Consider the following 23,174-nt stretch of genomic DNA (forward strand, 5'->3'; position numbering starts at 1 on the left):
TTATTATTTGGTCTTGGAATTCATAAACATCAAAAACCATTAGTGGAGGCATGTTGTTTGAATTGCAAAGTTAGATGGGTACAGATATGTCCTAGTGAGACTGGGTGACACAAAGAATTTTTTTCTTTGTTTTAAATTTATGTTATATTAGGTTCTCAAAACGTGACTTCAACAAAAGAAGTATTTGTTTCCAAGAATGCATTCTTATAAAAGAACAGACTGTAGGTGTACACCTGTAATGTCTTCACACAAGTAAAAGAAATCAAAACACAGGTCATGAGATATACACAAAGTAGATAAAAAAAACAATATCCATCCATCTTCTATGCTGCTTCAGGGTCACAGGTCACCAGAGCTAATCCCAGTTAACCATTAGCGAAGGCAGAATACACCCCAAACAGGACTCCATCACAGACAAACACAGACCCTCAAATTCACTCCTACAGACAATTTAGGGTCACTGATTAACCACACGTGCATATTTTGGAACTGTGGGAGGAAATTGGATTGTCCAGAGAAAACCCTTAGATGCACAGGAAAAACAAACTCCTCACAGCTGCTATTTGTGCCATCAGTTACTGTTACACTGATTCTCTGAACTAATTTAAAGATTTCAGATACACAAGTGGACTGTTTTGTACGTGTAAAAAATTACTATCGCTCTAAAAATGAACATTAACAATATAACCAAAGTGAGCGACCTGATTCTTAAACTAAGGGAGTGACTTCCAAAACCGTGCATCCTTCTTTGCTCAGTTCTAACTTTCCTCCCCTGCCAGGTGATCCGGCGCGGCAGTGAGGAGGAGAAGCTGCTGTGTTTAGTCCGCCAGAGGCCAGGGCACCACTGTGACGCCGCCGTGCTGGTGATTCTGATCCTGGCGTGGGAGGGAATCCCTCGACCGGTGGCGGACCACCTCTACCAGGAGCTGACACAGACCCTCTTTAAATACGGCTCCCCCACCAGCCGCCGCTGTGCACTCAATGAGGAGTGAGTGCCCCTTCCTTTGTCTCTCAATGGCAGTACTCCTCACAAGCTTTTGAGGGTTTTTTTTTTTTTTTTTACGTCCCCCCCTTTCACTCTGTTCTGCCTCCACAGTCGCACGTGTGCGTGCCAGGGTTTGGATCCGGACACCTGCGGAGCCTCGTTTTCTTTTGGTTGCTCCTGGAGTATGTACTTCAACGGCTGTAAATTTGCCCGCAGTAAAGTGCCCCGCAAGTTTCGTCTGCTTGGAGACTACCCTGAAGCGGTGAGGGAGTGTGTGTGTGTTGATTTGCAGCAACAAACAGGGAGGTCACAGTGATAAATGTTAAAAGCGTGTTTCTGTCTTCACAAGATATTACAATTAAGATTATAAAGACCAGTTTCTTTTTCTGTGGATATCATTTGAAGTTTTGTGTCCAACAAGTGTTTTAGTTAGAATTTTAGGTGTATACTATCAGTTGAATCAAAACTACTGTGCTTTAATTTTCTTTCATCCTTTTTTTTTTTGCGATGTAGATTCATATGGAGGGGGAAACAACTCTTCTGCATCAACTTTAGACTCAGAAAAACAAACAAACAAAGCGTGTCTCATTAAATCATAAATGTAGATAAAGATTCTCATCTAACTGTATCCTGTCATTCTCTAACAGACTACTAAACTAATATGGATTCAATGCTTGACGAGCTCATGTCAAACATAGCAGTCACTCTTGGAAGGGCGGTTTCAGATGAACACACATTTCAATAAACTTTTGTTCTCTCCTCCAAAAACTGTCACTTTTAGGAAGAAAAGATTGAAAACAATCTTCAGAGTCTTGCCACTGATCTTGCACCTCTCTACAAAAGACTGGCTCCTGAAGCTTACCAAAACCAGGTACAGAATATTCTTTGTTACTGTTGATTCCAAGATTCTTAACCAAACTATCAGACTGCACAGCATTCATCTCCCCATAGCAACATATATACAAATCAAACTCTTTTCTTGCTTTGTCTTTGCGCCTCTTATAGGTGGAAAATGAGACAGCAGGTGGCGACTGCCGGCTGGGCAGGAAGCCTGGACGTCCTTTCTCCGGGGTCACAGCCTGTGTTGATTTCTGCGCTCACGCCCACAAGGACACTAGCAACATGAATAATGGCAGCACTGTGGTAAGCAAGCTCATATCTTAGTAACAGCTTGTGCACCCCTTCTCATTTTTGAATGTCTTGCGCCGTTGTTTGATCTTTTCATGCATTGGACAGATAATATCTGGTGCTTTTTCAGGTTTGCACATTAACTAAAGAAGATAATCGCGCGGTGCGTAATATCCCGGAAGATGAGCAGCTCCACGTGCTGCCACTTTACAAGATCTCGGACTGGGATGAATTTGGCAGGGTTGAGGGCCAGTGGGCCAAAATCCAAACTGGTGCTCTGCAAGTTCTGTCTGCTTTTCCTCGAGAGGTGAGTGAAGTAGTAGAACTTTTACATCGTTTCGGTTCATTTTGATGGTTATCAGTGACTGACTTCTGTGTGAATTCTGTGTCAGTTTAACCATGTTTTGGTTCTAAACTGCAGCAATATGCTGTTTGAAACATATTTCTCAGCAAGCTGCTTTGTACACATCTTTTCTCCCATCAAAAAAAAACAAAAAAACAAATAAAAACACTTGCACCACTGGCTTTAATCAGTGCTGCGCTGCTTCGACAGTAAACACAGTCAGGAATATTTTCTTTGTTATTTCTTGGTTGTTGTTGCCCCTCAGTGTTGAAGCTGTGAGTTAGAAAGGTCCGTGACTGTGTCAGAGACAGTGATGCATTGCGGTTGGTGTAGGAGGGTATGGTGATCACCTGGCAGACCATTAAGGGGTCAGAGGTCATCCTCCTCCCATTGGCTTGTAGTGAGAGCAGAGTCAGTGGTAGATTGTTCTCTAACTGGTTCCTGTTAATAACCACACATTACTTTTGGTGTTAGCTTCAGCTCACAGTAGCCCGAATGCTAATAAACCCCCAAGAACACAACAAAAAAGCTCTTATTTCCATTATTGTTGCAAATCAGAGATTTATGTTACATCTGTGCCATTGTTTTTCCAAGAGAGACTATTTTAGATAGAATTACTCATGATGAGTCAACCCTGAGAAACCTATCTAAGTTTTTTTGGTTCTAAAAAGATAATAGTTTTAACAGATGCTTCCGTCTGTGCACGGGAGAAATACACTGAAAACATTGAAATTGTGAGTTATCTTTGAGTACATCTTGAGGATCATTTAAATATCTAGAAATCAGACCAAGTGTCCTCTTTTTTTAGAAATAAAAAATATGGTCAACCAGATTATGCTTATAAAGCAGTGAACAAAACCAACAGTTCTGGAACTCAGTAATTAATGTTATTGATATTGAGTTGTTTTTCCTTCCTGCTCCTGCAGACAGTTTATGTGCACTCACATGAATGTGTGGCTTTTTTTGATTGAGGGAATTTATTATTTTTGCTCCCAGTCAAAAGTCAAAGTAACAAGCAGCATTCAGCATCCAATCAATGTTTTTCTCTACAGACTTGTACTCAAGGAAAAGTGAAAAAACACATTGCTTTTAAACTTTGTGTACAAATTATCCAAGAAGTTAGTCAAGTACACACTTCTGCTTGTAGAAGACAGATGGAAGGATTTTGTGACGCAGGCTATTCTGTGAGAAGTTTACATGTTCTTGATCAGACTCTAGCATTATTTGCCACTACCACACAATTACTGGATCGAATTTGGGTAAACTTCAACTCTCATTTCTAATGTTGACTATGTAGATAAACTAGCGATGCTGTCAAAGCAAATAAACACCTGGGCCATTGTGTGAACTATGACTACTTTACCACACATCGTGTTTTAATGCAGCGATTTTCGTCCATATCAGGTTCGTCTGCTTGCTGAGCCAGTGAAATCAGCCCGTAAGATGAGGCAGGAAGCCCGTCAGAAAGCTCAGGCAGAGAAACTGGAGAAGAAGATGAGCCTGACTCCTCTCACACCAGGAAAAGTAAAAATCGAAACACCCAATAAAGGTATTTCATCTAAACTGAGGCAACATATACACTGGAAATATTTGTTGAATATAACAAGATGTGTGTGTGTTTTTGTTAAAGATCCACAGAGCTACTACAATGCTTACAAACTACCACAAAGGCCTGCCAGCACTGGAAGGTACCCTCCGGAGAGGAATCAACCCAGCACTTACAACCAGACGAACAGCAGCTACCCTCCGATCGGGGCAGGGTTTACCCCCCAGAGGGACGTCCTCAGCCCCAACCACCACGGCCTGCCCGGCCACCAGACGGGACAGATCGGCTCGGCTCTCCATTACAAGACAATAAGCGATGCCGTGAACGGTTTCCCTCCAGCATCCAGCGATCAGAGTCCTTTGTCGGGACGTTTACCTCCTCATAACCCCCTGGGTAACTACCCCAGTCCTTTCAAAGCTGAGCCCAGTGAGGCGCACTGCTCACCCCTGCGCAGCATGGCCCACAGTGGGAATGCTCATCCTCCCCCTCCCACCTCCTACTCGCCCAGGCCTACCTCTGAAGGCCTCTTCAGCAGACTCAATGGACTCCACGGGCCTGCAGCAGAGGCCACAGGAGAGGTCAGGGTTCATGACCTCTCTTCGGTTTCATCCCTGCCTCTCCCAGTACAAACTCCCCCACTGGAAACAGAGGATGTCAAACAGGAGGAGGTGTGGTCAGACAGCGAGCACAACTTTCTGGACCACGAAATAGGAGGGGTGGCCGTGGCACCGGCGCACGGCTCCATCCTCATCGAGTGCGCCAGACGGGAACTCCACGCCACCACCCCTATCCTCCGGCCGAACCGCAGCCACCCCACCCGCATCTCCTTGGTCTTTTACCAGCACAAGTCCCTGAACGAGCCCGGCCACGGGATGGCGATGTGGGACGCCAAGATGGCCAAACGAGAGCGGGACCGGGAGGAGGAGGCCGAGAGGCTACGGCTGGAGGGCAGCCCCGGCAACAGCGTCGGGAAGACCGGCAAGGGAGGGGCGGAAAGGGAGGAGGACACGGGTGAGGAGAAGGAGGAGACGAGGACGATGTCGGACGTCCCCACACGGCAGGCGTGGACTCTGCCGAGGGACGGCGTGATCACCGTGTCTCCTTACGCCCTCACTCAGGTGACGGGCCCTTACAATCGCTGGACTTAGCCCGTACGTTTTGCACCTAAACACACTCACACGCATTACACCCAGAAAACTCCTACACTGTGTGCTTCTGCCTTACCTCAATCAACTTCATTCTGCTACTCTCATTTTTTTTTTTTAATGTCGTTTTTCATCGTGCTTTTTTCCAATATCTGTTCACTTTTGTCTTTCGTCTTCGTAGTGACGAGAAAGACCCAAAGTTTATTTGGCTTTTTAACTGTGAGTTTCGGTGTTGGATTTTATTGTAAAGACATGGTGCTTTGAAGCATTTAAAGACGTTTTTAAAACTGGTTTTATATACCTGATTAAGAACAAAAAGATGTGATTATTTATTATGATCATAACGATTTCTATTTAATTTCTGGTGTACGCCTGTTTACTGCAAGATTTCTATGATACTCTGCTTCATGTGTTGACCCTCAGATTTTTATGCTGTACAGCTGGTCCTTTTTTTTTTTTTTAAGCCAACAGTCCTCCTCTCATGAGACGATTCTCATTGGCTCATCGGTGCCATTCTCACTGTAATCTCTGTCAAGCAAAAGTCATTACACCACATGATGTAGAGATCCAGAGTGATAATGTGCTCATATTAACTACAGATTGTCACATGTAGCATTGTGTATTTCCTTTTCCTCCATCTGACTTTAGCTGACAGTTGTGGAAAGAAATGTACTTCTTTAGTTTATTTTGTTTTACTTTCACTTCATCTGGATGATTTGTCTTTCATTCACAGATATGTATAACATATTAAGAAGCACTTTTTTTTTTCTTTTTTTTTTTTTAAATTTCCTAAACTTAACTTGAAAATGGTCCCGGTCAATCGGCCTGAATATGTATGTACAGACAGAGTTATATATGACAGTTCTGCATGAACCCTGTTTTATTTTCTTTCTTTCTTTCTTTCGTTTTTTTTTTTTTTTTTTTTTTTACAGTATTTCTGCATATATTTGCTTTTCATTCATTTGAATGGAAACGGCATACATATCTAATGAAATTCCAAACGACGAGGAATCGCGAAATGCTGCATCGGTGCAATGCTCATCATTATCAGCACTTAAGTTGTACGTTCAGCATGTGGAAACAGGAATTCAACAATCTTTTATAGGGAACAAGTGTGGTTATAGGAAATCAGAAGCTTACTTTGCATTTTAATGGTGCTAACAAGACTTGTTTTTATACAGAAACCACAAAGTGTCTGATACATCCACTAAACATTGCCAGCTGTCATGTCCACTCTGTGTTCTGATACAAAACTGCGTTAGCCACTGCTGAGTAATCATGCCGGTTCCTCCTCTGTTTTTTGTTGTAAAACCACTCAGACATCGGATTCCACTCAGACAATTGCCTCAGACAACTTTGGGTGCTCGGCCCCTGTGAAGACTGTGTTTACAGTTCGTGTTTATACAGGGTCAGAATAAAGGGGTTGCATTGAATCAGGACTTTTATGAACCTGTCGATTTAAAATTTAGCACAGCCCATTAAACAATTTTGCTTCTATTTATACTAACACTGATGGCACGACATTTTTTTTGTAGAAAAATTTTTAACTTCGAACACTTGCTTTTGGTGCTAATAGGAAAACCTGTCAAGGGACACTCAGACTTCACATGGGTCTTTACTTACATAGTTGTGATGGCATGGTGCTTTTTTTTTAAAAACCCGAACTGTCACTGATCTGATGTATTCACCGCGATGGTCACCAGTTCTCTCGATCGTTACGAGATGGCAACACACTGAGATGTATTCATGAGTCATTTTGCTGTACAAGAGCAAAAAAAAAAAAAAAAAAAAAAAAGCGAATTACTGCAGAGGTCTGTCTAGAGTTCAAATGTCTTCCACAGAAAACGAAAACTCAACAATTCACCAGAACCACAACAAACATGCAAAATAAATGAATGTAAACTGGTTTTAGAAAGTCAACATTTTTAAACGTTGTGTGATAAACTTAGAATTGTAAATGTTTCTTTGGAAATACTGTGGGGGACAACCTTGTTCCACATTGAGCGTTTTTGTATCAACAATGAACTAACAATAAGCACCAGCATTCAAAAACCTGAATAAACTTTTCTTAGTAAAAAAAAAAAAAAATAGTGTAAATATGTATGTGAACCACATTGTTTTTACTGTATTGCTAATGGTGTTTTGACAATGGGTGATCTTGCTTATTTTGAAACTGAATTACTGTACTTGCTGAAAGTATATCCAGTTTAGACTTGAGAAGAGACTACATTTAGCATTCCTTTTACGGAAGGCTGATCTCTTTCAGGATTGTGAAATAAAATCATATTTATATTTTGAACCTGACATGATTTCCTTCCTTCTTTTTCAGTATTTCCTACTCTGACGCTCATTGTCTATAAATTTCCTTATGAGGTGATGTTAGTAATGTGATGGTAATGTTATCTTTTGGATCACGTGGATGTAACCGAGTGACTTCCTCTGGGGTTTTTGTGAAATTCAATCATGCCTGAGATGTTTTCTCATCTCAAAAAAAAATATATATATCTATGGGTTGTTTGAAAATAAGCATATAAAGAGAAATTAATTTTTAATATTTATGAAACATGATAAATTAACAATATGGGAGGATACATTTTTATTGTTGCTGCACTTAAAAAATATGAACTGTAAATTTAAAGAACCTTAAATCACTTAATGCTTTCCTTGTAACTTGGAATATGTTTCCACATTCAACATAATGGATGCAGGTAGTGCAGCTGAATGAGAGATTGCCCAGATTGTAATCAAAAATTGCAATTCTACAGTGTAAATATTTTCCTATAACATTTTTAATTGCAACACAATTGAAGTAAGGGGCGTTGGTGGGCATCAAAGGGACAAACTTCCATAAAATGACAGTGTTCTTAATAAATGTATCTATTTCAGCCAAAAGATCCATTCGAGTCCTGGGCCAAATTCGGAGTCGCCCAGATGCACCTCACCTGGCTCCTCAGTGCAGATTAATACTGGCTCAACCTTGAGTCTCTCAAATGGCTGAACTCTTCACTCTGTAACAGCCTACCACCCTGCTCATAAAACTCATTTCAGCCACTTGTTTCTGCTGTACATTGATAGTTGGCACAAAGGGGCTACCTCTTCATTCCAGCGTCAAGCCAGGGACCAGGGAATAACCGCAGTCTGCCAGTCCAAAGGCACTCCAAACAACAGTCTGGTGGTGTACATCACTGTGTCCTCGAGTTACTACTATGGCAAGCACCAACCAAGAGTCTGGATGCAGCTCCACTATGTGTCCTTGAATAGCATCCACAAACTCCAGACTCTCACTCACCTCCTCTGGTACTTAGGAGACATTCTCAAGGAGGTGGGAGTTACAACTCTTCTAGACAGAGTCCTGTGATATCCATTCCCAGCATAACTCTCTATGTAATTGAGCATGCTGGATATGGCTTGCAGTTTTCCCTGACATCTGATCCAACGCACAACCAGCTGGTGATCAATTTACAGTTCTGCATCTCTCTTCACTCAAGTGTTCAGAACATTTGATCTCTGCTCAGGTGAAAAGACCACAATTTCAGTCATTGACCTGACCGCTGGGGCAGTTATGAGCACTGTGTTTAAATTTTGCCTTTGTTAAAGACAATCCATAACAAATACACAAGTTGAATGCTGACTCCTGTTCAGATGCTGCTATTGAGAACATACACACAAACAACAATCAATAACTTTAGGAGGTGAGGCAAGGAGGCAACCCTAATTTTTCACTAGGACAAAGTCCAACTCTTTGGCAACAAACCAGAGTCTTGGGAATATCCCCACACCTGCGGAGCGCCTCTCACTCTGTACATCACTTGACTAGGAAAGACAGCATCTCGGATCCATGAGTTTGGGTTCCGGGCTAATGCTGAGCACAGAGGTGAGCACAAGCATATCTGGTTGGTAGGCCTACATCTCAGCCAAAATAGCATTTCAAAATTGCCTATGAACAAACTCAGACTAATTTTTCAATATATACATCCTGCAGGCATATATATTTTTCAATCTAGCTTCACAATAACTCTGATATTTAACCATGTTATATTGATGGAATCTTCCTGAAACAATCCTCCAAGCTCTTCGATTTGCAAAATCAAAAATATAAACCTTAATTTAAAGCTACAATCAGTTTTTGCTAATATTAGCTGAAAGTCAGCCACTCGAACTACTGAGTTCAATGATTGTTTTGCGTTGTTTCAGTGATTTTATCTGCTTGAACGTGAAATACCACCACTTGTACTAATAGTCACTTATTCTTCAAGTCTACTAATGCAATGACTTTGGTAAATACTTATTTTTCTATTTGATATTTTTATTTTGATGAAAATATCTAACATATGCTTCACTTTTAATACAACATTAGAGGAAAAGATCATAACAAAAAATAATTAAAATACAAGTGACAGAATAATATTTTTGGCAATATGTTAACATTAATTGATTAAATCATTAATGTACAATTCATTCAAAATGATTGCATCAACACACTGCTGAGTAGTGAAAACCTGGTTACATACCTGATCGGGGTGAGGCTGTGTGTTTCCCTGGTCGCTCCGCCTCTCGCAGTCCCCGCGCGGCTTCCGTAGCAGTGTGAGTGGCTGTAGTGACGCAGAGCGCCGCACGAGCAGATCGTTTCTTACCGTCAAGATGGCGACATCGGAGCCGGTAAGAGAGACAAGAGACAGCCGGGAAAATGCGAGTAATATTCACGGAAAAGGCGGGCTGGGTCGTCGCTTTATGTACCGACGCGGTTGCATTGCCGCGCTTTGTTTTAGTTGCGCCTTGTATTTTTTGGGAAACGAGCGTGTTTGAGTCCACAGATGTTGGCGTGGATTAGCGTTAGCATGCACAGCAATGTGATGGATGAGGCAGCGACTGGGAGGGACTCACTGGACGTCGTTCATTCAAACTACAATCGCCGACTGTTTTAATCCACTTTGCTGTTAGAGCCAACATCTGGGAGTGTTTTTGACCGTCCGGTCGCACGTTTAAACGCTCTCACTGATGTAACGTTGATAATTTAGCTGACAAATTGGGCACGTGTGTATCTAGCTTTTAGCTAGCCTAGCACGTCTTACCAATGCTACAGTAAAGTTACCTTCGGTTGAATTTCCCATTCCTTTCCAACCTCCTACAGCTAGCTGTTCAATTTTACTTGTCGTGTGTAATAATCTGTCGACCTTATAAAGCCAGAGGTTGATATCCCACCAAACTAATGCTGCTATTTTATATGGCGTTAAAAATGTGAGGACTGTTTCATGGTTGGTATTTTCCTGACAAAAGCCAATGATTAATAGAGAAATGCAAGTCTATCCAGGCCATCATTCTGGTAGTGGTTAAGTTTTAGGCTTGGGGGACGTTAATAATATGCTTCAGCAGAGATCCAGATGACGTTTTTGTAACAAAAATGGTGGGGAATGCCCGGACTGAATAGTTCCTCACTGCTTGTTTTATAAGCTGTCGGCATGGGTTCGAGCATGTATTAGTAGCTCCACCATTGATTTACAGATTCCTGGCATTGTAGACAAAATGCAGCGACATAACCACGAAAAGGTCACGTGATCTTTACTGGAATTATCCAGACCCATGAAGTCATCAGATATATAATCATTAGATTGTAGTTTTACATTTACCCTGTAAAATCGAAAGAAAAAGCGTTAAATAACAATTAAAGTTTTGTCAGCTTTTGAACAATATACAGGCGAACATTCTCTTTGTGTGCTTGATTGTTTCACCCAATTTTCAAATAGCGTTGCAGATTTTGTCAAGACATTATCAGAAATTAAACCCTTGTCATACTTTTACATTTAGTTGCATTAAAAAGATTTCAATTTAGATAGATGCATCATGTGAGCAGGTTAAGAAGCAAAGTGGGCAACCATCAGCAAACAGACAAAATGCATTTAATCCCCCATGGGGTTGATATGATTTGGTCAGCAATTAGGTAAAAATGTGTCAGGTTTGAATTAACATTGATCAAGAGAGTTGACACTAACACTGTGCATTCCTGATACTCCCTTCCAACATATTAGTCTGGATAATTGACAGGACAAAACTGTAACAACAACAAAAAAAAAGTATTAACAGCAAACCGAACACTACAATGGATTATTGTCCTGATATCACACTGGATATTGCATCATCCTCGAATCCGACAACAGACTCCAGACTATTTACAGTTCAGAAGGTTAATGGCCTGAGGTATGCCTGTTGCAAAGCCTGGCTGTTCTGCACCTTGGGCTGTGTTTCCTCCTGCGAGAAGCCGGCAGAGTAAACTTCATGATTTGGGCGTGTTCACTTTCTCAATGTACATCACTAGCAGGATAAAGTGACTCTTATCAGTTTGATCTTGGGTTTCTTTACAGTGGTAGGAAGAGCTTTTTGGAGTTGGGAAACTATCACCTACTTGTAGTGATGATTGTAGTTTCATTTTTTAGTTTAAGCTGAACAATAGCAACATTTACAACTATAATTCCTCATCAAGCCTTGGTTAAACCCCTGCTGGGTGAAGTTTCTTTAATCTTTGTGTTTTCTGATGTAATCATTGGTCCTGCATTGATGAGATTCTGCGTTAAGTGCCTTTTGTATTCGGCGTGACCCGGCATGTGATCTCTTTGTGTGTCTTGTCCCCCCAGAAAGCACCCGAAACTGAAGATCAACAGGCTGAAAGTCAAGTTGTTGCGAATCCCGAGCAGTATATCAAACACCCTTTGCAAAACAGGTGAGACCAGCAGCTGCTTAGTTTGGCATAATACTGAAAACGGTTGTTTCTGTTTCCCAAACTCCATTTTCTTGATGCAAATTATCAAGGGATGTTTTACAGCTTTTGTTGCAAAACATGCAGCTGCTCAATAATACATGTTCTTATGAGGGTACACAGGTCTGAAATATGTTTATGCTCAATTTTGCTTGTGGCAGAAACACAAATTTATAATGGCTCCAACGTGGCAGAAATATTGAACTGGAACTATTTCAGTGTTTCAATGAGGCAATCAGTTAAACGCAGAATGTAAGAAAAGGTGTTAAAACATTTCTTTCACTTTTCTCAATGTTGAATTCCTGTCTGTTTCGTCTTCCTGATGTTTGAGCAGTCATCTCTCTGTCTCCTGACCTTTGGCCTCAAACAAAAAGGTCAAGGACTGATTTCACAATGTTTGCTCCTGGTTTGGGATATTTTAACTTGGCGTTGCTTTCAGTGCTTGAGTGGGGAATGCTGGTTATGAGTCAAAGTGGTGTTTTCATGACTCACACGATGCATGCTTAGTCACAGACACCTTGCTGATCTGACTTCTCAGTTAATCTGTTTCTGAGCTCATTCCTAGTGTGAACCGAAATATTTCAGTATGCGGTATGATGCAGGTGGTGTTCAGGGTGGAAACACAAGTGCTGGACTAAATTGTTGTTCCCTATTGTCCTTTTAGAAGTGTTATCGTGTTTCTTTGGTAGTGATGACCTATTCAAGAGCATTGTGTGGTCAGTTAGGGAGAGGCTGAATAGTTCATTCAATAAGTCTCTTCTAGGTCATTCTGCTGGTTCAGCTCAGCTTCAGAGGTGAAGGTTGTCCTTATCTGCTGCTTCAGTCAGCCTGACCTGCACTGTCCTCTCATTCTGAACAAGCTGGGGGCAGGCTTTGTGTCCTGCTGAAACCCCCCCCCCCCTAACTAGTCACATTTCAGTTTGTTACTTCTCTTTCCTCCCTGACTCTCTTTACATTTACTTCTGCCTGGAAGGAGGTAGACGACTTTTGATTCATCTGGAATTTTTTTTAATATATTTGTTGCAAATAGATTTATATAGAAACTTGTGCGTTTGCAGGTTCCTTTCTGAGTAATAAAGATGATCTCTTCTAAATGTTAGTATAAACAAAAAAAATCTATACATCCTGCAAGTTTTTAGTGATTAAAAAAACACTAGATAGCACTGATATCAATGATATGTTAAAAACAACCAGCAGAAATTGCTCCACAGAGACGAGACATCATGTGTAATGTGTCTGATTGAGAGTGTGCCCCTGGTCTGAGGCGTGTAACTCCACAGATGGATCTGAACAGGCTGGGCAGCTCCGTTACTTCACTGTAACACAATCAGACACTTTAAAGTTTCAGGTCAGGCAGCAGGATTTTCATACGGCATCGGTGGTAACAGAAACCAGCAGCTGCCTAAAGAGAGGAAAAGAAGGTTTAGTTTTTGTAAATTTGTTTAGAAAATGGATGCAAGTCTGAACTAGGTTGCAGGGAATTGGCCAAAGAAAATTGTGCTTGTGTTTGCACTGCTATTTTTTTTTCTCGGTAAGAATGTGGAATATTTAGAGAAGGAATTCCCTAGTTTTTTTCATAACATTAATAATTTGATATTTTTCCAAAATTGATATTGTGCTTTTATTAGTGTGGCCTGGCCTGGTCAGTTCCGTCTGGTTGAAGATGGAGTTAAGTGATGTACAGAAGAATCTGGCCTTAGCAATGTATTAGTGAATAACTGTATGAAAAAATCTCTTTGATTACTTCTCTCTCTTATGAAGGATTTTCAACATGAATCCCAGTATAGTTTTTGGAAATACATTAATGAGGAGCGGTGCTCATTTTCTTTCTTCTGATATTAAGTCGCAGTCCTCTCAGTGATCTTTCTTCATCACATGTAGCACAGCCTGTATCGGCATCGCGGAGCAGCTGCCCTCTTTCGCTTCCCTCTTCACTCTTGTTTAGTCTCCTTTGGTGTCCGTGTTTCAAAACAGGCCTTTGCAGCTCGCCACAATGCCGCGATTGCTCCACTGCAGAGCCTCACCTCCGTCTGAGTAACGGGTTAACTGGATTAGGCTTTTAGAGCCTTCTTGATTTGATTTGTGGCGCGTTAGACTGGTGGGAAGAGCCCAGCTCTCCATAAACCTATCGTTACCTGGTATCTGTTATATTTATTTATTTTAATCATCTTCATCAAGACGTATAGAGTCGCAGCACGGTCTGTATGTGTTCATCAGATCAATCATGCCTCTGTGCTCTCATTCCTGCCAAGGTTGGGTAATTCTCTGTCTTCCATCATGCTACTCTGTGTATACAACAAATGGGTGGAGTTGATACTGCAGTAGTACGGGATTGGGTGGGGGGGTCACAGGGTTCAGCTAATGTCCTCTTGCTGCCCTCCCCTGCTCATCCCACCCCTCCAGGGAATAGATGAAAGAATAACAGCAGTCGTAAACAAAGGCTGCATTTGTAGAGCTAGTGATGGCCGCCTCTTTCTTTTGCATCGACACAAATGCTATTGTAGGGATTCTGCTGTGAAACTGAATGTATATCTGTTCTTATGACTGTGTTCGTTTTTCATTTCAAAGCAACAAAAGCAAGAGGCTTGAAGACATTTTCTAATTCTGCTTCTTTCGAAACCTCATGATTTCATTTTTAGCTCAAACAAAAATCATCTCTGGTCTTGCAAATGGAGGAACTTGTAAGAAATGAAATGCCTGAGTCGTTCAATGCATGTGCAACATTTAAATTCTTGTTGTTTCCTCCCTCAGATGGGCCCTGTGGTATTTCAAGAACGACAAGAGCAAAAGCTGGACAGAGAACCTGCGTCTCATTTCCAAGTTTGACACAGTGGAAGACTTCTGGGCGTAAGTTTCCTCCACCAGGGTGTAGAGGCTGGAGGCATCGAGACCTTTTTTTTTTTTTTTTTTCCACAGCGCTTTTTAAAAATGTTACAGAAGCAAAATAATTGATTTGACCCCACTCTGTCATGTAGACTGAGGAGCCTTTACTGTCTGTCCATCCGTCGCTCTGGCACAGAGGGAGACATCCTGGTCTCTGCTGCGTCTGCCAGCCCCCCTGTTCAAACTGAAACCACGCCCTAATCAGATAAACAAAACACCTCAACTGACTTCTCTCTGTGTGGCGGCGCAGTAACTGATTCTCACGGAGCCATTTTGCTGTGCACTGCAGGGCTCGTCCATTCAGTATCAGCTGGATCTATTATTGCACAGAAAGCGTGACCATAAACATCCTAACATCAGGTTTCCTGTAATCATGTTAAAGCGCCAGACTGCTGGACTCAAAGCGTCATGTCCTTCATATAGTGAAGCTTTTTCCACATTAGCTCCCTGGCGACCGTTAACATCTCCAGTTCTTCAACTCGTGCAGCCACCATGGGGTTTTATCATGTCGGCACTAACGCTTCCGTAAATGTGATTTCTGTGTGGCTTTGACATGTAAATCAAGCTAATCAATAGTTTCTTTCTGGTTTCTTACAGATTATACAACCACATACAGCAACCAAGCAAACTTGGCTTTGGCTGTGATTATTGCTTATTTAAGGTAAGTTAATTTAATTGTATTTATTTTTGAGAAATCAAAATGAGTCAGCAGTGTTGTTGGTTGTTTTATCAATCATCGGGTGTTGTTATCTTACTGCTCTGTAATTGAACACCTCGGGTTTGTTTTTGTTCTTCCAGGATGGGATCAAGCCGATGTGGGAGGACGACCGAAACAAGCTGGGGGGTCGATGGCTGATGACTCTCAACAAACAGCAAAGACACAACGACCTTGACCGCTACTGGATGGAAACGGTTGGAGCTTTTTAGCAAGCTTTTGCTCTGCTCCTGTTAAATGACTCCGAGGCGTCAAAAGGCTCTCCCTCGCCGTAACTCACGCAGGGTGTCACATTTCCCGTGTGTTGCAGCTCCTGTGTTTAGTCGGTGAGTCATTCGACGAGGCGAGCGAGGACGTGTGCGGCGCTGTGGTCAACGTCAGACCCAAAGGTGACAAAATAGCCATCTGGACCAGCAACTGCCAAAACAGGGACGCCATCATGACGATAGGGTAAGCCGGAGTCTCTCCCCTTCCTCTCAGATGTGCAAAGCCAAGCCCAGTCGAGTTCTGCCCGGCCACTAGATGGCGACACTCGGTCAGCTTCGGTGCTCACGCCTCCTCTGTGTCTCTTCCCCACCAGGCAACTTTACAAAGAGCGACTGAACATCCCCATCAAAGCCATGCTCGGCTACCAGTCACACGACGACACGTCCAGCAAGAGCGGCTCCACCACCAAGAACATGTACTCCGTTTGAAACCCCCTCCTCCGGCCCTCATTTCAACCCGCTGTAGATTTAAACAATTACCAATCTACTTCATCACAATAATTTTTGATTTGTCAAATACTGTAGTGTCCTTTCCTTTTATTGCAAAGAAGTTTTCGTCATGTGTACAGCCGGAGCTTCCCCCCCACACACACACACACACACACACGCACACACAAAGCAAGCGGAGTTAGTTATTAAGGAGGAGACGAGTGTTTGGCTGGATATGTCATTTGTGAATAAGAAGACACGTGATTTCTTTTTAAAGCTGAAGAGTTCTGTGGTTAATCCCAATGCCCTCCCTTAACTTAGCTGAGAACAACCTTATTGAATACCCAATGGCTTTGAGTTGCTATAAGAGAATTTAACTATAAAGCCTTGTTTTCTATTTTCTTCTTCTTCTTCCTCCTACGCTGGGCTCCTCACTCCTTTACAAAAAAAAGTGTTTTTCACTTCACAGAGAAAGATTGTAAGTATTGTCCTCTCACAGAACAGATTTTAACAGCAGTTTTAACTTGATTTAACGAGAAGTGTTGAGCATGAGTCAAACTTTCCGATGCACCAGCTTGAAGAATCTGCAGTATCATAAAGGTTTGTTGAAGCTGTTGTCACACTCCGACGTATTAGGATTTATGGCCACTTATTGTTTCAGCCATGCTGGAATTGTGGGATATTGCTTGTAGTAGTTTTTGAACTTTATTTTTTCTTCTTCTTCTTCTTCTTCCCCTTACATTTATTTATAATGTATGCATTGCAGTTACTTAGTTAAAGGCATCGATTCGATGAAACTCGTGTTTATTTTCTCTTTTTTTTCTTCATTTTTTGTTAATAAGGTTAATATTGTGAACTACTGCATATAGATGACATTTTTTTTACAGTGTACCATACAGTAAAAAAAAAAAAGCTGACAGATTTAGGTGTGCTTCTCTCTGTTTACTTCCTAACAAACTGTAGATAATGTTGCACTCCTCTCTTGGTTGATACAAAAGAAAGATGATATTCATTGTGAAATGATTTTGCTCATAATGTATCTTTATTATCTGTAATTCCAGGATGTATATTACCTTCTTTCGAGTAAAGGTTAAGTGCTTTGCATTAAAACCAAAACCATGTTGTCTCGTTTTGTGGAAGAAAAAAAAATATGGCATCACAGAAAAGATTGCATAGATGTTTAAAAAAAAAAAAAGTATTAGGATATTTTCAATGTTGGGAATACATTTCACAGTCACAGAGCAAACACTGACTTGCTCGCACATTGAGCAACAGTTGAGCAATTTTACTCAACATGAGGCTGTGGTCTGTCTCTCATAGTGGAGTTTCAGATCTACTCTAATGAGCTAAAACTCAGAGAGACAATGGTGAATTGCATTGAATGCCACTTGTAATTTCATCACCAAGTTTCACATTGTTAAATATTGTAAATATGTATTAAAAAAAAAAAAAGTCCAGAGAAAAGCTGCTGTAAACTTTCTGAATACTTGTTCCAAAGTGCATTTCACTTCAACTTGGTGACAGGTGCAGTTATCAAACAATTCTTTATGAAGTTACTGACTTCATTTAAACATTTTTAGACGGTTGCTAAGTATCCTACCCTGCCCACAGTAAACTTCTTGGGGGTGGGGAGGTGAAACTGTACAAACAAGTGAACTTTGAAGGAAAAAACTTCTGATTTTAGCTCAAAATAATGTCGCTGTTGGACTCCTCACCCCGGGAAATAACAGATTTGGATTTCAGGCTTGCTTTATGAAAGCTATATACACAAATCATTATACTTAGTCCCATGATGCACACACAGATACGACACGTACCTTGCCTAAAATCTTGTAAATAAAGACAATACTGCCAACACCCACTGTGCAGATCAGGCTGTACGGGGATGTTTCTGGCTCTCCAGCAGGACCAGTTGAGGTAGTGACGCGTGTTTCTGCTGCGAACAGACTGTATAAACGTCTTTGATGTCTGTTAGTGCTGATCGTCCCGTCAAACAGGATCTCGTTGCGTCACAGCAGCCGGGCCAGGCGTGTCTCAAACGCCGCCTTTCTTTCTTGTGAGTCACAACAATGGGACATATTAATATGTGAAATCATAATTTTATCACGTGCTAAAACTAAACGCGCTTCCTTCAATCTGAAGGAAAAAAAAAGGTTGTTTACATTTTTTTTCCTTCAAATTTCAGTTTTTTTGTGTGCGTTTTTGTTGATAAATCCCTACTTTAATATCCTCACAACCACTAAAAGGTCCAAGCACAAAGACCTTACGATATAATTCATCTGCCTCCCGTTGACTGGTTGGGTTGTTGCGTTGGCAGTTTCCACGTGTCCTGGAGAAAAGTCTCTGTCCAAAAAGTTTTGTTCACTTGTTGTAGCCTATAAGGGTGTTTGTCTGAATAAATATGGAGTGTTCAACTTGTAGCCAGTCAGAAAAATGATCCAATTTTCAGGAAACAAAAAGGAGAGAGATTGAAAAAATGGAGTCGCCATCCATAAGCCTGCATGAATGTCTTTGTGGAAAGAAAACACAATCTGAATTGTGAAAAACACTATTGGTCGTCCTGCCATGGTCCAGCCACTGTGTTCCCCGACGGCCGACTCAGTCCCTCCACACTGCCTGTGTGCGCCCGCTGGACCCTGGCGGCCTCATATCAGGACAGCCTCATCATCAGGGGCTTCTCCTCGTCGCGCTTGCTCAGCAGATTGGAGATCATGAACGACGAGAAGAAGGCGAACTCCACGGCGTAGCTGAGCTCGAACAGCTCCAGGTTGATGCTCAGCATCCACTCGGACACGGCCGACATGTGCACGTAGAAGTACTCGTGCTGGGCGAAAAAGATGGTGTCTGAGGGGTTTCAGGTTAAGGAATCAGGCAACATTAGTAATGCAAAAAAAAAAAAATCCTGCTTTGTCATTCTTCCCTTTTTCCACTCATGTGATGCATCATTGCTTCCCGTGACAGATCAGGAAGGACGAGATAAAACTGAACCGCCAACATTTTCAATCAGAGGACAACCTGCTTCACCAGCTGAACCATTGTTCATTTCCAGTAAGACCGTCTTATCTGAAAACGACACATCATCATCATCATCCTCATCCTGCTTCAAAATGGATGCAGTCAGTATCCTGCTTTAAACTGAAAGTTAAATTAAATCAGTAACGCGGTTACAAATCTTCCTACTACAGACGTGCATCGGTGACCGTCGCTTATCCCTCAGTACAAAGCTGCATGTTCTCGTCCGTGCATGCAGTATGTCGACACTTATCTCAGTTTTGATTTGACTCGCACACACTCCGAACCGGCAAAGAGGAAGATAATAAGGTCACGACCTTTGACGTGTGGATAAAAATACCGTGAGAGAAAAATGGATGCTCTGAAACAGCCTGGGTGGTAAAAACACTGCTGTGAGATTCCAGGAAAGGCAAAGTTAAAGATTGATGTGGTTAAAAATTCCCTTTAATCCCTATCTGCTCCATTAAGCTGTGGCCGGTCCCACTTTGTCAACACTTCAGCAGACCAGATCAAATATGACAGGGGAGGACGGCGCTGCTGCGAAGCAGCTGTAGACAATAACCTGGACGTCAGTGCAGAGGAACCTTTGCCAAACACACAGACTCATCCCAGCGGCGTTTCTGATTAACCTGTCACGCCAACATGTCTCGCCAAACAACAAACCTTTTGCGGTATTTCTCTCAACCACAAAACTGAGAACACATTTCAAACTTGCATCGCGAAGAAATACAGGTGACTCCAGAGAGGATACAGCAGATGGTGACGATGATCTGCAGCACGGTGGAGGCGACGCGCAGCGGGTAGAGCAGCCTCTCGTACCCGGACAGCACGCACCTCCCCGTCAGCGCGGTCAGGAACGTGGTGTAGAAGCAGATGCACAGGAAACTGACCGCCGCTCCCAGGTAGTGAAGGAGGGCCAGGTACCCCGGCTGTGGACGGCAAGCAGGGTTTCAAACACAACTGGTGGAATTCATGAGGGAACAGGTGGGTCTGGACCCCAGTTTTCTCTCATTTTTCTCCTCACAGTTTACACTCAGTGAAAATGTGATTTAAAATAGAAACTTGGAGAACATGTTCTGCATTCTGTTCTCTGTCACTTATATACATACTAGATAATATGGAAACAATTTAATAACACTAATCCACCAAACTGTTCATTGATTTGCACTGCCTTTTAACAGTGCCATACTCACATTACAGTTTCCAGCTGCAAACGCCCCCAAGGCCGCCACCACACCAAAGACCAGCGCGGTCCTGCTCATCATTGAATGACAAGCGTGTTTCTCCATGATGTGTGCGTGGTGGAAGAAGCAGAACAGCAGAACTGAAAAGGAGATCAGCGTTGAGTGCTCACACGTCGTGTCCGATATCAATCATGTGTTCAGCTTGTAAACTCACACAGGAATGATCCAGCGTTGATTGTCGCCGTAAACAGTGAATTTTCCGGTGCGTTTATCCCACTCGAACTGAAATCACATTATTTATTCGGTGTATTACACCTCTGCGTTTCATTCCAATAAGAGAATGTGTCATTAGATTGTGTTTTACCTTATAGTGGGAACCAAACAGCATCCAGTGGACTGATTTCTTTTGCAGTATGAGTGGTTGACGCCACCCCTGATAGGAGATCAATCATATTTTTGTTTTGGGAAAATCCAACTTCATTTAAGTGTTTGTGGTTAAAATAAGGAGGTTAAAAACTTACCAGTCGCTGAGGGAGCACACGTGATGGTGGGAGTATGCCAGGCCATATCTGGGAAAATGAAACACCTTCAGAACTGATGTCTCTGGTTGGATTGTGTCTCTTTTTACAAGGATGATTTTTTCTCTTTTTGTCTGTATAAAATTTTTTCCAGCGACAATCACCGCATTGCACTGAACCTCTGATCGACCTGTTGTGATTTAGTACACCTGAATTTTCGATCGGTGATGTTATTACGACTCACTGTGACTCACCGGTGATTGGGAATAATCATGTGTGTCGTCAAAAGAAAAACATCCAACTACGTCAAAATTACTACCAGAAGAACCCTGGATAAAGCAGTTACATTCACCATTGTTTACCAGAGCTTGATTGCACTCATTACACGCATTTTCCAGTAAGCTTGTCTTTTGGCTCTTCTTGATGTTCCAGTGTGAACACCTGGCAGCAGACAGAACTAGACTGATCACATATTTCAGGTATGTAACACTTTGAACACTCATTTTCAACACCGTTGTGGTGCTAAAACAAAAGTAGAGACGACATAATCTCTGTACTATGTGACCAGTTAGGGATTAAGTGAAGCCGATTTCCAGGAACCTGAACTATTGAGAAAACATCAAATTCTACTGTTGATCGTCATGATGTTGTTCAGATGTGTTTCTATAACTGCTGACTGGTGTCTCTGGGAGGAAAACCTGATTAACACATGACCAGGGTTAATCAAACCTGGTGTGAGTAACTTTGATGAAAACCTGCACCTAAACACAGATTAACATTCACAAGGTCAACAACAAGCTGCAAACGTGGCGTTTTATGAGAGAGCAAACACACGGAGAGCGTTGGGATTACAAAAAGCCTCTCTGATGGCTCATCAGACTTCAACCAGGATGTGAAGACACAAGGAAACAAGACAGTCTGTGAGAAACTTACACACTCCACGTTCCAATGAAGGACACCAGGGAGAGGGAGATAGGGAAAATGATCCAGAGCACCATGTCTGCGTTTTGATGAAAACCAGCAACAAGTTAAAAACCGGGATTCCTGAAATCCAGGTGTCTTAAAAACAGTCAGCGGTACACATCCTGAGGGCTTTGTAGATTTGTCACGAAGCCAGCTTCATATTTACACAAGAAAAGAACTGAAAGAAAAACAAGAGTGGTCCAAACCTTAAACGATATAAAAGTACAAGTCCTTCAAGCAAAGCGCTACGCCGTTACAGTTAGTTTAGTCTTGCACCATCTGGAGTGCAGCCTTGCTTTTATGGGAGCCTCCTTCAGTCTGGCTTCGCCACTCCTCTGGAGCACCACCTCACTCTGTCAGAACACATGTTGGCAAACACGGGGCTGGCCTTCTTGACGCTCAGACACTGTTCGTCTCATTCCATCCATATCATCATTCCACACTCACCTCCATGCTCCATCGTAAAGCCCACAGCTGCAGAGTGTGTTGATCTGGAAGTGAAATATAAACTCCACAGAGTAAATGTTTTGCATGTGTGCACAGACTTGGGTTTTGGAAAATACTTTAGAAAAATCTGAGGTTGAAAAACGGCTGGGACTGTTATGTAAGGCATGCTTTGAATACTTCCAGAAACATGTTTGCTTCTTCTTCTTCCAGTTATTCAGTGGTGGATCGGAACTAAGCATATTTACCGCAGCAAAGTTTGAGGTTTTGTCATTTATACTCCCCCACTGACTGAAATATAACCTCTATGAGATTTATCAAGGCTTTTATTTGTAAGCAAAGGTTATTAAATTGTCTTATGACTGTCCAAGAAGGCTAAAAGTAACTTCATCTTCCACAGCTGCTATTGTGTCTGTGGATAGAGGAGGTTCAGGTAGAAGGCATTAAAAAAACAACACCAAAAAAAGACACAAAAAGACAAATTGATATCAAAATGAGATATATCGAAATCTGCTTGTCCGGAGGAAATGCAATCCTGATGAATATAAGACTCAAACAAAGACAGAACAAAATAATAACAATAAAGATTTAAAAAGAAATCTGTCCATTCATTCAACTTCCATATCTGCTCTGAATGCCTGGAGCTAATCTCAGGAAATGATAGTCAAAAGACTCACCAGTTCAACATGGGGCTAACCGACAGACAGGTTAGACACTGATTACCGGAACATACATGTTTTTGGACTGAGTCACTATAATCAAAGGTCAGAGGTCAAAGATGGGGTCCACGATCAGGAATCGGGGCGTTTTAAGGGCTTCAGACTATAACCAATGGGGCCATTGCTTTTATTGGCCAATTTTA

At 41.9% G+C, this 23,174-nt stretch overlaps 3 protein-coding genes across 4 annotated transcripts in view; 2 read left to right on the forward strand and 1 right to left on the reverse strand.

Moving 5' to 3' along the window:
• tet1 (tet methylcytosine dioxygenase 1) overlaps positions 1 to 7,439 on the forward strand; it is a 31,716-nt gene extending 24,277 nt beyond the window's left edge. The window contains exons 6-12 of the mRNA XM_030106354.1: positions 780 to 988; positions 1,097 to 1,247; positions 1,767 to 1,856; positions 1,991 to 2,128; positions 2,244 to 2,420; positions 3,861 to 4,005; positions 4,087 to 7,439. Coding sequence (XP_029962214.1) covers positions 780 to 988; positions 1,097 to 1,247; positions 1,767 to 1,856; positions 1,991 to 2,128; positions 2,244 to 2,420; positions 3,861 to 4,005; positions 4,087 to 5,150 — 1,974 coding nt within the window. The 3' untranslated portion in view covers positions 5,151 to 7,439. The remainder of the gene's footprint in view (positions 1 to 779; positions 989 to 1,096; positions 1,248 to 1,766; positions 1,857 to 1,990; positions 2,129 to 2,243; positions 2,421 to 3,860; positions 4,006 to 4,086) is intronic.
• Positions 7,440 to 9,745: 2,306 nt separating this feature from the next.
• On the forward strand, positions 9,746 to 17,015 carry eif4e1c (eukaryotic translation initiation factor 4E family member 1c). Its single transcript, XM_030106370.1, has 7 exons — positions 9,746 to 9,806; positions 11,777 to 11,862; positions 14,650 to 14,745; positions 15,379 to 15,442; positions 15,580 to 15,693; positions 15,807 to 15,946; positions 16,077 to 17,015. Exons 1-7 carry the CDS (start codon positions 9,789 to 9,791, stop codon positions 16,189 to 16,191), a joined length of 633 nt encoding a protein of 210 aa, XP_029962230.1. The 5' UTR covers positions 9,746 to 9,788; the 3' UTR covers positions 16,192 to 17,015.
• LOC115399146 (transmembrane protein 150A) lies at positions 16,883 to 22,306 on the reverse strand. 2 transcript variants are annotated; one of them, XM_030106369.1, is made up of 8 exons: positions 22,075 to 22,306; positions 21,839 to 21,905; positions 20,909 to 20,956; positions 20,752 to 20,820; positions 20,602 to 20,669; positions 20,397 to 20,527; positions 19,955 to 20,132; positions 18,842 to 19,035 (listed from the first exon to the last, which is right to left on the reverse strand). In XM_030106369.1, the coding sequence occupies exons 2-8, from the start codon at positions 21,901 to 21,903 to the stop codon at positions 18,842 to 18,844; spliced, it is 753 nt and encodes a 250-aa protein (XP_029962229.1). In that variant the 5' UTR covers positions 21,904 to 21,905; positions 22,075 to 22,306. The 2 variants fall into 2 exon arrangements, with proteins under 2 accessions (XP_029962228.1, XP_029962229.1); XM_030106368.1 differs by lacking the exon at positions 22,075 to 22,306 and having other exon boundaries at positions 16,883 to 19,035; positions 21,839 to 21,903.
• Positions 22,307 to 23,174: the final 868 nt, after the last annotated feature.

Source organism: Salarias fasciatus, chromosome 13 (assembly GCF_902148845.1).
Source record: "Salarias fasciatus chromosome 13, fSalaFa1.1, whole genome shotgun sequence".
Lineage (NCBI taxonomy): Eukaryota > Metazoa > Chordata > Actinopteri > Blenniiformes > Blenniidae > Salarias > Salarias fasciatus.

Excerpts from the sequence above, each read along its gene's own strand:
- eif4e1c (XM_030106370.1), top strand. Across the intron at positions 11,863-14,649 it reads AAACACCCTTTGCAAAACAG|ATGGGCCCTGTGGTATTTCA; the intron begins GTGAGACCAGCA and ends TTCCTCCCTCAG. Across the intron at positions 15,947-16,076 it reads GACGCCATCATGACGATAGG|GCAACTTTACAAAGAGCGAC; the intron begins GTAAGCCGGAGT and ends CTTCCCCACCAG.
- LOC115399146 (XM_030106368.1), bottom strand. The coding sequence starts at position 21,903 with ATGGTGCTCTGGATCATTTTCCCTATCTCCCTCTCCCTGGTGTCCTTC. Across the intron at positions 20,670-20,751 it reads TGTTTGGTTCCCACTATAAG|TTCGAGTGGGATAAACGCAC; the intron begins GTAAAACACAAT and ends ATGTGATTTCAG. Across the intron at positions 20,133-20,396 it reads TTGCAGCTGGAAACTGTAAT|CCGGGGTACCTGGCCCTCCT; the intron begins GTGAGTATGGCA and ends TGCCGTCCACAG.